The 15,735-nt window shown below is 55.0% G+C and overlaps 2 protein-coding genes across 11 annotated transcripts in view; both read left to right on the top strand.

The window, feature by feature from the left end:
• Positions 1 to 9,788, top strand: part of Cux1 (cut like homeobox 1) — a 318,232-nt gene extending 308,444 nt beyond the window's left edge. For all 4 annotated transcript variants that reach the window (XM_085837322.1, XM_085837323.1, XM_085837321.1 and 1 more), the window contains exons 15-23: positions 336 to 463; positions 1,500 to 1,566; positions 1,999 to 2,111; positions 3,908 to 4,024; positions 5,485 to 5,568; positions 6,315 to 6,371; positions 7,177 to 7,257; positions 8,679 to 8,743; positions 8,938 to 9,788. In XM_085837322.1, the coding sequence (XP_085693448.1) occupies positions 336 to 463; positions 1,500 to 1,566; positions 1,999 to 2,111; positions 3,908 to 4,024; positions 5,485 to 5,568; positions 6,315 to 6,371; positions 7,177 to 7,257; positions 8,679 to 8,743; positions 8,938 to 9,007 (782 nt within the window). In that variant the 3' untranslated portion in view covers positions 9,008 to 9,788. The remainder of the gene's footprint in view (positions 1 to 335; positions 464 to 1,499; positions 1,567 to 1,998; positions 2,112 to 3,907; positions 4,025 to 5,484; positions 5,569 to 6,314; positions 6,372 to 7,176; positions 7,258 to 8,678; positions 8,744 to 8,937) is intronic.
• Positions 9,789 to 11,523: 1,735 nt separating this feature from the next.
• Sh2b2 (SH2B adaptor protein 2) overlaps positions 11,524 to 15,735 on the top strand; it is a 28,525-nt gene continuing 24,313 nt past the window's right edge. The window contains exons 1-2 of one of the 7 annotated variants that reach the window (XM_085837305.1): positions 13,217 to 13,448; positions 14,249 to 14,328. The gene's annotated coding sequence lies outside the window, so the exon portion shown is untranslated. Of the gene's footprint in view, positions 11,597 to 13,138; positions 13,449 to 13,631; positions 13,743 to 13,867; positions 14,329 to 15,735 lie in introns of those variants that run through there. The other 6 variants (XM_085837306.1, XM_085837308.1, XM_021163313.3 and 3 more) reach the window with 6 other exon arrangements.

Raw genomic sequence — 15,735 nt, 5'->3', positions numbered from 1 at the left:
AAAGAACAGGGTTACAGGTCAGGGGACGTTGGGCGGTCAACCCACTATCACACTACCTTTGTCTTCACCATTGCATCTGAGATTGATGCAGTGGAGACTACAACATGCATGTGGGGTGTTCTCAAATTGGAACAGCTCCCCGCCTGGCCCAATGTACCTCATCCCCTCCTACCTCCGAGTATCCTGGGGCACCAGGCTGTGGGGCAGTGCGGGTGTGGAGGAGGCAATCAGAGCCCTCGGGCATTCATGCTTTCAAACTTGGGTTTGTCTGCAAGGTACCTAGGATCCCTGTGTCCCTGGACTCCTCTGATGGCCGCATCTTCCTTTCACCACAGGGCGCTGTGCAGAGCTGCAGATCCACCTCACTGAGGCCACAGCCAAGGCTGTTGAGCAGAAGGAGCTGATCGCTCGCTTGGAGCAGGACCTCAGCACCATCCAGTCCATCCAACGGCCTGATGCCGAGGTGAGCCTCCGCCTGCCCTGCTCACTGCGCACCCACTCTCACCCCCGTGTGTGCCCCGGAACCCTGAAGTACTGACTTTCCAAGTCTGCAGCCATCTCCCTGGCCTCCCCACGGGGTTTTATTGCCTCGTGCAGGCCACCTTTTTTCCAACCGCACGGCAGATGCCACATGGTTTACTCCGACTAGTAGGCAGCACCGTAAGGTCGGCACTAGCTTCTGTCCAGGCACTAAAAGTTCTGGTCAGAGGCAAAGCAAGGTCACACGGGCCCAACTGCATAGCTGATGGACCCATGTCCCGTGAACACTGGCGCCTAAAGGGGCCACTTGTCGTTTTGATTTTTGAGGTTCTTTTTTTAATATATAGCTATTGCCTGCATGTATGTCTGCACTATGTGCATGCAGAGTCCAGAAAAGGGCATCAGATTCCCGGGAACTAGAGTCTGGGACATTTGTGAGCTGCCCGTGTATGGATGCTGGGAATTGAGTCTGGAGCCTCTAGAAGAGCAGCCCCTTAGCATCCTAGCCATCTCTTCAGCCCCTCATTTTAATTTTATTAAATTAAATGTATTCCTTCATTCATTCACTTGTTCATTCATTCATTCATTCCTATATGTGTCTGAGAGAGAGACAGAGACAGAGTAACCTATCAGGGCTCTTGTGGAGGCCAGAGGACAACTGGCAGGAGTGGGTTCTCGCTTTCCACCGTGTGGTTCTAGAGACTGAACTTGGCTGTGCCTGCTGAGCCACCTCGCTGCCCTGCCACCTGTCCTATGAGGGATGAAGAACCATGCTGGAGAGGGAAGCCGGAAGACCCTAGGTCACAGACGTAAAGCCTTACACACCAGGGCAGTGTGTGGCCAGGGGGAAACAGGCTGCCGGACTCTGGTCGCCAGAGCCGCGGCGGGCCCTGTGCACATCCTGTGTCTGGTCCAGGCTGGCGGACTCACGAGCTCCAGCTCCCACAGTGACACTGCCCACCCTGGAAAGTCCCCACCGTGCTGCAAATAAGGCTTATCTTTTCCTTTTTACCCTGCAGGGAGCTTCTGAGCAAGGCCTAGAGAAGATTCCAGAACCCATCAAGGAGGCTACAGCTCTGTTCTATGGTGAGGAAGGCCTGGCCAAATAACACTCACCCAAGGAGTTAGGGGTCAAGGAAAGCCCTTGGAGCCTGTTAAGAACTCAGATTCCCAAAGTTTATGTTCTCCCTCCAAGCAAGAAGGGGCCTGTCCCAGCAATGCAACCGCTGTCTCTATGGCTCGTCAGTGACCTCAGGAAAGGGTGCTGTGGGCTGCTCCCAGCTCCCCAGAGCCCTCAGCGTCCCCGTGTTTCTCTGGCATTCCACCCCCACCACTGTCACCATCTCCACTGCTGCATTTGGAGCTATTGTAGGACACCCCCACGGCAGCTCACCAGACAGATGCAAGGCCCATTTAGCTCAAGTCATGGGAAGGAAATGTTGGGACCTGGCTCTCTGTCAGTACAGATGGGGGCAGGGTACCTCCATGACACCCAAGCCGTTTCCTGCGATCTCCTAGGACCCTCAATGCCATCCAGTGGGGCCCTTCCAGAAGGCCAGGTGGACTCCCTGCTTTCCATCATCTCCAGCCAAAGGGAACGTTTCCGCACCCGGAACCAAGAGCTGGAAGCCGTGAGTCCCACCCTACTTCCTGTCCCCCGTAGGCTTCAAATCTGAGGCCACAAATGTAGAAAGACACAGGCTTGGGGAAAACAACAGATACTGGACTGGCAATAGGATTAGATGTACTCCATGCAGTTGAGACTTCCTGGAGGAGGCTGTGCCACTTTGGGCTTTAAGGAGTATTTAAGAACTCAAAGTAAAGAACACTAGGGATTTTTTTCAGGGTTGGAAGAAGGAGATATAGGACACAAGACCCAAGGGTGGGCACCAGACTGCCTGGAATACCCACAGATGCTATGAGCAGGAGTGCAGTAGAGTGTACCTGGGCCACTCAGTCACAAAGCCGCCGGGTTCAACCATCCACAGAGGAAATCTGCAGCACGTTGGAAAATGGGAAAACAGAATGGATGGGAGAGAGTATGGCTGACCCCAATAAGAATGGATTTTATGCCAGGACTGGTGGCACAGGTCTATAATCCCATTTTTTGAAGAGGCTGAAACAGAATATCTTAAATTCAAAGCCAGCCTGGGCAATTTAGAAAGACCCTGTTTCAAGAAAAGAAAAGGCTGAAGATATAAGTCAGTGGTAGGGCTGGGATGTGCCTCAACAGAATAGCCCCTGCCTAGAATCCCCCAGGGAGGGGCTGGGGCATGTCTCAGTGGTAGAGCCCCTGCCTAGAATCCCCCAGTGAGGGGCTGGGGGTGTGGCTCAGTGGTAGAGCCCCTGCCTAGAATCCCCCAGTGAGGGGCTGGGGGCGTGGCTCAGTGGTAGAGCCCCTGCCTAGAATCCCCCAGGGAGGGGCTGGGGCATGGCTCAGTGGTAGAGCCCCTGCCTAGAATCCCCCAGGGAGGGACTGGGGGCGTGGCTCAGTGGTAGAGCCCCTGCCTGGCATAATACAAGGCCTTAGGTTCCATCCCCAGGACTAAAAGCAAAAAAGATAGGATGTAGAGGAGAGGTATGGGAGGGGAGGTCATGGCTTCAGACCTTTCGATATGTTCTGGGTTGGCGTGGTTGCCTTGGGCTGTGGCCAGGCAGCATATCATGGAGGCGCATATGACAAAGGCAAGCTGCTTATTTTATGGCTGCCAGTAAGCAATGAAATAGGAAGGGTTGGAGTCTCGGTATTCTCTCCAGGTGCACACCTCCAATAGCATAGCTTGTTCCCATGAGGCCCTGCCTTCTCAAGGTTCCCCCACCTCTCAATACCCCATAGACTGGAGAATAAGCCTTCAGCACACAATCTCTGAAGGGCATAAGATCCAAAACATAAGGCTGGAGAGGTGGCTCAGAGGTTGAGAGTACTTACTGCTCTTGAGGAGGAGCCAGGTTCATTTCCCAGTTGCCTGGCAATCCACAACTGTCTGTAACTCCCTCTCCAGGGGATCTGATACCCTGTTCTGGCCTCTGGTGAGCCATATACTCATACACATAAAATCAAAGTAAATCTTTTTAAAATGCCATTTTAAATGACCCAAACATAACAAATAGAAAATTCAAATATGAAGAAATTGACTTTCCTGCAAAAAGACTTTCTAGCTTGGGCATCTGTGAGAAGAGTCAGCACTTCAGGCCCAGGAGAGGCTGGGGAGATGCTCAGCCGGTAAAGTGTTCACTGTGCAAACATGAGGACCTGAGTTCAATCCCCAGAACCCATCTCTAGCATCCACAGACACACACACACACTCACACACACACACGCACTTTTACATGCAAATATTCACACACCAAGACACAGAAAAGGCCCCAGGCAAATGAAGCCCTCCGATCTCACCTTTGTCCACCCTTGCCCTGCCCCCATTCCCAGGAGAGCCGCATGGCCCAGCACACCATCCAGGCCCTGCAGAGCGAGCTGGACAGCCTGCGCGCTGACAACATCAAACTCTTTGAGAAGATCAAGTTCCTGCAGAGTTACCCTGGCAGAGTAAGACCCCCCCACTCCCACCCCCAACCCCACCCCCACCCCCACCCCCACCCCCACCCCCACCCCGCACGTGCTCCTCTTCTTCCCAGAGAAACTATGGATGGCGTGTGGGGCAAGATCAGGGAGGGTTGAGCAGTAATCCACTGGGTGGTCAGCACCAGGGGACCCCCAAAGATACTCACCTCCCTTCCCACCTGTCTGCTCCGTGCATAGTACCTGAAGATGGTGGAAGGCAGACATGGGAGGCTCACTAATCGGAGTCCAGCCTAGACTTCCTAATGAGACCCTGTCCAAAAAACGGATAAGACTCGTTGGAGAGACACCATTTTCTGACTTCTGTGGGCACTGCACACGTGTGGCACACATACATACATGTAGGCAAACCACACATACACACAAAAACTACATTTTAGAAAAAAAAATAAAAATAAAAAAACATCTATAATGCGCATCCCAAAAATCAATGAACAGAAAAGGCTAGAAGCCTGTTTGTTGTGGTGGCTTCTTTGAGGCCCCAGGCCTCCCAGGCAGGGTCCACCATGCACACAGAAACCCTTTCCGCAGCTCAGGGAAGGCAGAAGGTAGGAAAAGAGCTGAGGGCGATGGTTCCAGGGGTGAGATGCTTGCCATGCAAACCTGTGGACTAGAGTTCAGATCCCTGGCTCCCACGTAAACGGCAGCTGGGCGTGGCAGCCTGCCTGTAAGTCCAGAATTCCGAAGGCAGAGGGGCAAGCTTTAGCTCAGCTAGCTGTAAAGACAAGCTCTAGTTCGAGCGACAGCTCTTGCCTCAGTGAATACGTGGAGTATAATCGAGGAAGACTCCTGACCTCAGGGCCTCCGTGCTTGCACATGTACGCGTGCATAAGTGTGCACGCGCGCATGTACACAGAGACAGGAAGAAAAGAAAACGAGGGAGAGAGGAAACTAAGACTTCTGTGGCCCTAAGACCCATTCCCACCCAAATGAAGCAACAACCGTCTTTAGGCCACTAGAGGGCACCCGGGTTCCGCAAACCAAAGCCTCCAGGGGCTGTTGGGAAAAGCGCCTCCTGGCAACCTCAGGCCCTTTCCGTGTAGCTAGCTCAGCGGCACTCATCTGTGGCCCTAACTTCTTGGGAGGCCGAGACAAGAGGATCACTTAAGGCCGGAAGTTCAAGGTTCCCGAAAACACACATACACAAAACTGCCCCTCGCACTGGGAACTCTGACTTCTACATTCCAGCCTTTCTAAGATTTAGCTCCCCAAAGGAGCTGTGACCCGCCTCCCCACCCTCGTCCCCTTCCCCGACGCACACCCACCCCACACCCACCCCCCGGCCCGTGCCACAACATGCTGGTCCTATTAGCACTGGCGCCCTGCTGCCCTCCCCTCCAGCTCTAATCCTGTCCTCCTGGAGCCCAGACTCTCAAACCCCCACGATGACTGACTGCTGACTGCGTGCACCCTCATTCTCCGTGCAGGGTATCGGCAGTGACGACACGGAGCTGCGATACTCCTCCCAATACGAGGAACGCCTGGACCCTTTCTCCTCCTTCAGCAAGAGGGTGAGTAGGAACTCTGGGGCTGAGAATGTAGCTCAGGGGTACAGTGCTGCCTAGAGCCCTCCATGAGGGTCTGTGGGCCTGACCCAGCCATAGAGCTATAAAACAATGTCCTTTGCTTCCTGTGTCCTGCCTTCTCATGCACACTCTCCCGAACTGCTGGGCCACCTCTGCACCCCTCAGGTGTAATGTAAACTGTGGGCCAGTGAGCAACAGCGGTTCTCAGCCTTTCCAGTACTGCCGCCCTTTCATACAGTTCCTCGTGTTGTGACCCCCCACCTTAAAGTTATTTTCATTGCTTCTTCATGACTGCAATGTTGCTACTGCTATGAATTGTAATGTAAATGTCTGATATGCAGAATGGTCTTAGGTGACCCCTGTGAAAGGAGTCACGACCCACCCGACCCACTGGTTGAGAACCACTGGTGAACAGGTTAACCCAGAGTACACCTATAGGGACAGGCAGACCAGCAAAGGGGTCACAACTCCCTGTGTCAGGTGACTGGTGGCAGGAACCACTCCAAGCCTCTCCTAGATTATCGAAGCTGTGCCCATGAAGGACTTTCCTACAGGCAGAAGGGGCTGCTAGATTAGGGAGCCCAGGCTCTCATATTGAGTGTGACACAGATTAGGCACTCAGGGAATTCTTGTAGCCCTCTGGTGTTGTAAAGTAACATAAAGATTCAGGCAGCTTTACACAGGTCCCCTCTCTGTGTGGGACCCTTCCTCCATGTCTCTCTGTCCTTCAGGAGCGGCAGAGGAAGTACCTGGGCCTGAGCCCCTGGGACAAGGCCACACTTGGCATGGTGAGTCCACACCCTTGTATCCACCTGTGGTCTTTGCTCTTCATCCCCTCTGAAGAAACTCCGAGATCAGGCAACCCTCTTCTGGGCCCTGCCTAGTGTCTGGGACAGCTCCTTGGATAGCCTCGTTGACTGTAGTTTCAGAGACTGGCCTGCAGGAGGCACCATTTGCCAGAAACTGTACCCAGTGCTGGGTGTCCGTCGCTCTGCAGATGCAGTGTTTGCTGAGCACACAGGACTTGAGTTTGAGTCACCATGATACCTGCCTGGTGCCATGACAAGCTCCTGAACCCAGCATTAGCGGGGTGTGGGGAGTGGTGGGACTCAGAGAAATGTGAGGTTTGCTGGTTGCCGAGTTTAGCCAAATCTGGGCTCCAGTTCTCGAAGGGACACCGTCTTTAAAACTAAAAGGGACACCGTCTTTAAAACTAAAAATAAAAAAATAAAAAATAAAAAAATAAATTAAAAAAAAATGTGGATCCAGGCACAGTGGACCGCATGGCAGAGGCAAGAGGGTCTCTGTGTGATCAAAGGCACACATTGGGAGTTCCAGGCCAGCCAGACTAAAGAGCCTTGTTTCAATAAAATAAATAAAAGTGGTGGGTGATTAAAGAAGACACCTGACACCAACTTCTGGCTTCCATGGCTGTGTGTGTGCATGCACCCAAAGAACTCACCTTTGCCGTCTGAGTATCCCCACTAGTCCCGGGGGAAAGTAGCACCACCACCCCACCCCACCCCACCTGCATACCTCTGCAGAAAGGAGCACAGAGCAACCCTGCCCTACATCCCCTCTGTTTGCCTTCAGGGCCGTCTGATTCTCTCCAACAAGGTGGCCCGCACCATCGGCTTCTTCTACACCTTGTTCCTGCACTGCCTGGTCTTTCTGGTGAGTGTGCACACATTGGCCAGCGGTGTCTCCAAGCCTTTCTGGGTGGCAGGGTGGCAGGGTGTTGCTACAGTGTGGAGGGTTTCCAGAGCCCTCTCCACCCCCACCCCCACCCCCGTGCCATGTCCTCAGCGCTGGCTCACTTCTGTCTCCTCCCCAACGCTGAGGACTTCAATGCATTCTAGAGAGAAGAAACACCCCAATATCAGGCCCCCAGGCTGGAACACAGCCAAGCTATTCTGGAGAGGAGGCCAGGGACCCAGGCCTGCGAGGGCTTTGTGGGAAGATGATTAAGGAACTAGGCAGACAGATGAAGGAAGGCCTGCCATCCCAACTACTAAGGAGGCTGAGGCAGGAGGATCACAAATTCAAGCCCTGCCTGGGTTACACAGCATGTCCGAAGACAATCTGGACAACTTAATGAGACCTTCTCTCAAAAAGCACAAAGACAAGTAGAGATATAAATAGTTCAGTGGTAGAGCCCCTGCCTAGAATCCCCCAGGGAGGGGCTGGGGGCGTGGCTCAGTGGTAGAGCCCCTGCCTAGAATCCCCCAGGGAGGGGCTGGGGGCGTGGCTCAGTGGTAGAGCCCCTGCCTAGAATCCCCCAGGGAGGGGCTGGGGGCGTGGCTCAGTGGTAGAGCCCCTGCCTAGAATCCCCCAGGGAGGGGCTGGGGGCGTGGCTCAGTGGTAGAGCCCCTGCCTAGAATCCCCCAGTGAGGGGCTGGGGGCGTGGCTCAGTGGTAGAGCCCCTGCCTAGAATCCCCCAGTGAGGGGCTGGGGGCGTGGCTCAGAGGTACGATGCTTGCCTAGAATCCCCCCAGGGAGGGGCTGGGGGCGTGGCTCAGAGGTACGATGCTTGCCTAGCATACCTAACAAGACCCTGGGTTCCATTTCCAGCATTGGTGGAAGGTTAAGGCAGGTAAAAAAGCAGACCTAACTAGATCTCCAGGGAACAGACCATGGGCTACACAGAGGCCCATGTGCAACTGTCTACCCAGGTACAGAAACCCTTTATAGTCACTGGGCTAAGGACAGTTCAAGGACACAGGATGAGTGATGCCTGCATCTGCCAAATAGAGGGATAGTAAGTGTGGGCATGGAAGGCTCCAGCATCAGAAACCACCGCCCCCTGCTAGGCATAGTGAAACATAGCCCTATTGCTAGGCTGGGTTCCAAGTCTGGTGTTCTTATCGAATATGCCCACAGTGTCGGGAGACTGACTCCTCCAGGGACTCTGTGTCTGCTTCTTCCTAAGCGTCTGTGAAGTAGGTTGGCTCAGGAGTATCTCCAAGGCCATCCACCCTCGGACCTGGGCTGTGGGAACCTTTCTGCCCCACAGAGACCAGGCCTAATGGCCGTGGGTGACAATAGGAATTGTTATGAGGCAGGCCACATAGCTCATGGTGTCTCTACTTGACCAGGTGCTGTACAAGCTGGCATGGAGTGAGAGTGTGGAGAGAGACTGTGCTGCCACCTGCGCCAAGAAGTAAGCCTGTCCCCTGCCCACCCCATCCCCGAGACCTACAGCCAAGCCCCCAGAACCGCCAGCAGAGCTCCAAGCCCCCCCCACCCCCCATACCTGCTGCTGCTCCAGCCTCTGGCATAGCACCCAACCTAGTGTCTCCAGCCCTGTAGTCACCCATCTTCTGCACTGTCTCAGCTGTGTTCCTCTTCCCTCAGGTTCGCCGATCATCTGCACAAATTCCACGAGAATGACAACGGAGCAGCAGCTGGTGACTTATGGCAGTGACCCCCAGGCTCTCACCGGAGATATGTTGGCTGCTGCCCCCTCCCCTGTTTGATCAGCTGCTTCTAATGATGTAGCCTTCCCCTCTCCCACCCCCACCCCCCACCCCCAAAAATCCCCCATGGAAACTCTCTCTGTCTTCAGCTAACAGCTGCCAGAAAATCAGATCCCCAACTCCTTTCAAAGGTTGTCATGGCTTCATTGGAGCCCTAAGGTTCAAACAACCCAGCTAGTCTGAGGCCCCTGAGGCTCCACCCTCGGTCTAGTCACCTGACCTGGGCTCCACCCACATCAGAACCTCTAGCCCTGGTGGCAGAGTTTTCTGACTGTGATACATATTGTCACTACCCAGTCTGGCATTCCTATAGCCTCTCTTAGGACCCCGCCACACAATAAAATAGGTGGGAGGCTCGTCTAGGCCCCAGGCTTTTCATCTGCCCTATTACCTGGTGGGCGGCAAGCGGCTTTGATACAACCTTAACTGTAATCCCGAAGACAGGGAGCCCCACAGAGGGCGGGATGGTTTCCACTACCCCTTCCCTGCACCCAGTCCATGATTTGAGTTCTGCTTGCTTCTTTAGCAAAATATTCTGGTTTCTAGAAGAGGAAGTCTGTCCAACCAGGCCCCTGTGCCTCAGGCACCACAGACCACACGGTCTGAGGCCCCAGCAAAACCGATCCTGGGCCACAATAGCAAGGCCAGCTCTCAGGACCTCAGGCAGAGCCTCCTCTGCTGCATTTAATCTTCTTCAGCTTCGCAAGAAATAAAGAATCATTGCAGCCACGGTGGGGTCTTTTATTCTGTGACTCCTCAGCTGAACACTGAGTGTCTGGGAGACTGGTGGGTGCCTGCAGCACCTGCCCCCTGGAGCTTACCTGGCATATAGGTAGGCTCTCCCCCATTCTTCCTAGCCTCAGAAATGCTATGAGTATGTCCAGAGCATTCCCGGAACCCAGACCAGAGTGTCAGAGTTTGTTGAGTACAGCCCCCTCCAAACCAGAAATATATTCTTTATTCCCAAACAACCTGTTGGATCTCAGTGTTACGGCCTGCCTAGAATCCCCCAGTGAGGGGCTGGGGGCGTGGCTCAGTGGTAGAGCCCCTGCCTAGAATCCCCCAGTGAGGGGCTGGGGGCGTGGCTCAGTGGTAGAGCCCCTGCCTAGAATCCCCCAGTGAGGGGCTGGGGGCGTGGCTCAGTGGTAGAGCCCCTGCCTAGAGTCCTCCAATGAGGGGCTGGGGGCGTGGCTCAGTGGTAGAGCCCCTGCCTAGACTCCCCCAGGGAGGGGCTGGGGGCGTGGCTCAGTGGTAGAGCCCCTGCCTAGAATCCCCCAGTGAGGGGCTGGGGGCGTGGCTCAGTGGTAGAGCCCCTGCCTAGAATCCCCCAGGGAGGGGCTGGGGGCGTGGCTCAGTGGTAGAGCCCCTGCCTAGAATCCCCCAGGGAGGGGCTGGGGGCGTGGCTCAGTGGTCGAGTGTTACCTAGCATGTACAAGACCCTGAATAGAGTCCCCATCCCAAAAGATAAATAACACCTGATAGATAAAGATACATAATTTCCAGCAGTCAGGATCATTACTTCAGTCTGAGCTACAACAGCAACACTGTCTCATAAAACCACACATGACACACTACTCATCATTTAGTCAGACCAGCCATGGCTGAGGGCCTGACGTGTCCCAACAGGCTCATGTCACCTCCCTGTCAGCTTCTGGGGAGTCTCTGCTTCTATTTATTTGTGCCCCAGAGCTATGTATGAAGCATGCATCTTTTTCTTGGGTCCCTGCTTGCCAAATGTACCAAAGCCATCACCCTCCAGCAATCTGAGAACCAACTTTCCCCAGTCTGTCCCACTCACAGAGCAAGACTTACTGGGAGCTGGGCAGTGGTGGTGCACGCTTCTGATCCCAACAGTCAGGAGCCAGGAGCAGGTGGCTCTCTGTGAGTTCAAGACCAGCCTAGTTCTACAGAGTGAGTTCCAGGACAGCCAGGGCTACCCCAAAACCTGTCTTTGAAAAAGAAAGGCGGGGAGGGGAGTTCTGGAGAGATGACTCAGTGGAGAGATGGCTCGGTGGTTAAGAGCACTCACTGCTCTTCTGAAGGTCCTGAGTTCAATTCCCAGCACCCACACAGTAGTTGACACCTGTCTGATCCCATCTTGTGTGCAAAGTACTAATACACATAAAATATATTTTTTAAAAAAGACTCACTGGGCTATGTCCACATCAGGTTTAATTCCAAGCTTTCTCTGATCTCTGCATCCAGGGAGGCCCCTCCTTCAGAGCCCACCATAAAAGCACTCCTTATCATCTGTTCTATCTGATCTTCCTCCAAGGCCCCAAAGTCTTCTATCCTCAGGGAGCCCGGATGCACCTGTCACCCTTGACCCTCATTCCAATCTCCATGACAGCTGCTCTTAGCCAATCACTGCCACCCTCCTTTTATGTGTCCTGTCAGTTCCTCATGTGGGTTAGACTCACTCCTCACTTCCTCCTCTGAGAGATCAGAACCATTGTCTTATTCTGGGTTTCCCATCCCAGAATCCTCGCCAGTCACTGACAGCTCACCATTGAATTTAAGCCACAACTTAGACCCAGGTGAGTCCTCTTTCATGTCCCCAGCATCCCATCTCTCTATGCAGTGGGGACAGTGGGTTCTATAGCCAGACCACCCAGGGATTGTTTCTCTCTCACCCCCAATACTACCCTTCCTGACTGGGAACCTCCTGGTTCACAGCCACACGAGTCCAATCAATGGCTGGATTCCAGCCTAAACTTTCATTAAGTGTTTGCTGGCCAGGTCTAGAGACAGGGCAGCTGCTGGTCCCTGTGTAGCAGAGAGGAAACAGGTACCCAGGCAGGCCTCAACAGAGGTCTGGCTGGTTTTGGTGGCCCCCAGCAAGTTCCCATGTGCTCAGCACACCCCATCTCTCTAATGTCAGCCCAGTTCCCCCAGCCCCATGCCACCCCTGCTGCTTCCTGGAAAATAATCAGTGAATCTGATTTCCTGTGAGTGAAAGGACTTTACAAAGGTCAGAGGCCACCGTGTGTGGGAGGAGGGCAGCAGATGGAGGCACTCCAGGCAGATCACAGCCTGAAGTCAACACAGACAGAAGCCTCCCTGGAATGGGGAGCAAGGAGGAGAGGAGAGCAGGCCCAAGGGACCATATCCACTGCAGAAGTAAACCACAGGCCTCACCTCTGAGCATCCTCTCACACACCTGTGGGGTTTTTTCGTTTTTGGCTTTTTGAGACAGTGTCGTATGTACCCTAGGCTGGTCTCAAACTATTGCTTCCCTCCTCTGTCCGGAGCATTGGGATTATGGGCATGTGTCAACCCCATCTGACTCCTCCCCACGCCTCTAGTCACCAGGTTATTCCATCTCCTCTGCTCTCTTTACCCCTCCGGATGCCCTAGAGCGCCACCAGAGAAGTCAGGCCAGGCAATACCTAGTTCTGGTTCTGTAGCCAACCCAGAGTGAGGACATCGCAGAAACCTGGACGACCTCAGACACCTCTCCTGGTGGGACCAGAGTAAAGCTGAGTGGGGAGGACCTGTGTGTAGCTCTTCTCCAGACCTGAGATCCTGGGCGGTTTCCCGCACCCGAGGGCAGGAGGAAGACAGGGGGCGTGGCTCTGGGCTCCTAGATGTTGAGAACCAGACAGACATTTCCTTGGTTGCGACATCTGGACCTCCTTGAGGCTTCCATTGTCCTCCGGCGGAGGGTCGGCCTACAGGCGCCCGCCCCTGTCTGACTCTCAGTAACCCAGAGACATTTATAGGGTGTCCACGCCCGGGGTGACCCATCACGTAGAACATCCTCCAATCCTGCCCTTAGGGGCCACCACCCTGGGCTTCGGGAGACGCTCCTACACGAGAGGGATTCCTTCGACTGGCAACGAGACCTGGGCTCCCGGGTCGGGTCTTTCTGCTCAGCCACTGTCCGGAGGAAGACAGAGCGGTTAGCCGGCGCCACTGGGGCTCCGGAGAGAGACAGCCGGGGGTGGGGGTTGGGGAACGACTTGGGAGCGTGGCTAGTGGCTCGCGCCGCGTGGGCGGGGGGTGCGGCAAAGGAGGGGCCTGAAGCGGGGGGGGCGTGTTGGGGCGGGGCTAGTGGTGGGGCGGGGCCCGGAGGCGCGCGCTGCTCAGGCAAGGAGGAGGGCCAGGGGCGCGCGGCGCGCGAGTCTGGGATCGGAGCGCGCGGAGCTCGGGAGCCCGAAAAGGGAGAGAACCTCAAGGGGGCCGCGCCAGGACCGCCAAGACTGCCTCGCAAGCTGCAGGCCAGGGAAGCGGGAGCCACCCCCGCCGCCGCCGCCGCCGCCACCGGCCACGAAGGGCGGAGCTACGGCCCGGAGGGCCATGCGCCACCGGGTCCGGCGATCCCAGCCGTGGTCCGGGCAGCGCTCCTCCGGCGCCCCAGCCCGCGCGGCCGAAGCTGCGCGCCTGTAGGTACGGCCTGCTTGTTCTCAGCTCCCTGTCCCCACGGTCCTTTACTCTACCCGGTGCCCAGCTGTCCCCGAGGACGTGTATGTGTGTGTGTGTGTGTGTGTGTGTGTGTGATGAGGTGTGTGGTGTGTGCTCACCGCCTCCCCGGGAAGCACGGTCGCACGCGCCCGGGTCCGAGCGTGTCTTTGTGTGCACCGGTGGGAGGGAGGAGGACGCGCGACAGAGGGGGATGAACCCCTCTGGGATCGGATCCCAGACCCACTGCCCAGGAGAAGTGGAGAGTAACGGGAAGCTGAGGTGGGAGAAAGAAGCCACCTCCGGAGCAGCTGAGCCCCTTTCCCCTCATCAGACCCTGGCTGGTTGGAGGGGCGAGCGCAGCTGGTCCTCTACAGGAAGGGATCCGATGCTGGGGGGAGGGGACGTTCAGGTCTCTTCCAGGGTCTGGGAGGAGGTGGGTCAACACAGCATGAGGGTGATGGCTACACGCTGGGGTCTCGCTGGGCCACAGTGACCCCGTGGGGACACTCTCTTTCCGGCCCAGTCCCTCTTTCCCACGGCCACTATTCGTGACCCGCCCACTCTGGAGCTCCGGAGCAGCCCCGGGTTTGAGAGGCGGATCGCCGAGGGTGACAGGCCGGCGCCTTTAAGAAGGGGCGGGTTAGTGCCCTCCATTCAGCCCCTTCGGCCTAGGCCATTGATGAACCTGTGAGCTGCGCGTGTAGGAAACGCGCCAGGGCTGCGGGCCGAAGCCAGGCAGAGGCTGGAACCCGCCAGGGCTTTCCTACCCTTCCACCCTCTTGTAGAGTCCCTCAGTGGAGTCTTTGAGGTCAGAAGTCTGCAGTGATCGGACAGTCGCAGGATATCCCCCAAAGAGGCTGTGAACGTGAGTAAACCAGAGTCTAGTTCACCAGAGGTGATGTAGGGGGTGGGGCTGTCAGACCAGTGTTGAGCTTCATCTCTGCCCCTTTGTGGAATTTTTTAAATTTTTGCTTGTTTATTTATGAGTGTGTGTGTGTGTGTGTGTGTGTGTGTGTGAGAGGACAACTTTCGAGAGTCAGTTCTTTCTTTACATGGGTTCTAGGGACCAAACTCAGGTCATCAGACTTGGCAGCAAGTCTTGTTACCCACTGAGCCATCTCATCAACCTGATTTCTGTCTGCCCCCTGAGCTGAATTACCTTGTGTGCCAAATAAGTGTTTCTGCCAGGGGACCTGATGGAATTGCTCCTCTCGGGGAGCACCCCTCCTACTTGGGCAGTCACCCCCAGATAAGTGGTTCCCCCAGGAGGCTGTAGGGAACGGGGAAATCTGAAACCCCTACACTGTATCACCTTCAATATATATCTTTTGACTTCCAAGATGTCTGGGGAAAAAAAATCTTTCAATCGCCGGGCGTGGTGGCGCACGCCTTTAATCCCAGCACTCCGGAGGCAGAGGCAGGCGGATTTCTGAGTTCGAGGCCAGCCTGGTCTACAAAGTGAGTTCCAGGACAGCCAGGGCTATACAGAGAAACCCTGTCTCGAAAAACCAAAAAAAAAAAAAAAAAAAAAAAAATCTTTCAAAATCCCATTCGGCTAGTGTGAGGCATCGTGGTTTTGTTTGCTTAGTTGTTGCTGTTGTTGTTGTTTTGTTGTTGTTGTTGTTGTTTGAGACAGTCTCACTATGGCCTGAAACTCTCTATGTAGACCAGGCTTGAAGTGAGAGAGATTTCTGCCTGTATTTAATTGATTCTTAAATTATATTTATTTATCCTGTTGTTGTTGTTGGTGGTGGTGGTGGTGGTGTGTGTGTGTGATGTGTGTGGGCACATATGCCTCCGAGCACATGCAAAGATCTGTGGACTTTTCGGTCTCTCTTTCCGAGGGGGGGGGGTTCCAGGGGTGAGCTGACAAGGTGAGGTCACGGTGAGCGCCTTCCCCTGCTAAGTAGGCTGCTTCACCAGCCTGAGGCAGGGTCGGTTTCATGGGGCAGGGCCACAGGGTCAGAGTTTGCCAGCTACTGCTTTCTTGAACCCTTAGTCTCCCTTAGTCTCCGTAAGGACTACACATGCTCCTGGAAGGAGTGACCCCCGGTAGTGAGGACTGTGGGTGATCCAGAACTGAACAGTTTTGGGGAGCAGAGAGTTAATGCTCACACTTTCTTTCCCCCAGTTGTGAAGAAACTCTTCCCAAAGCTTCTTACCTACTTACTAGGAGTCCCCAAGGAAGACTTGGAACACACACCCAGGGAAGGGAAGGAGGGAGGGAGGGAGGGAGGGGGGGAGGGGAGAGGGAGAGGAGTGCTGAAGGCAA

This window comes from Mus caroli, unplaced genomic scaffold (assembly GCF_978045245.1).
Source record: "Mus caroli unplaced genomic scaffold, Mus_caroli_1 scaffold_4, whole genome shotgun sequence".
Taxonomy (NCBI): Eukaryota; Metazoa; Chordata; class Mammalia; order Rodentia; family Muridae; genus Mus; species Mus caroli.
Note: the sequence above shows the minus strand (reverse complement) of the source record. Positions and strands in the feature narration are given on the sequence as shown.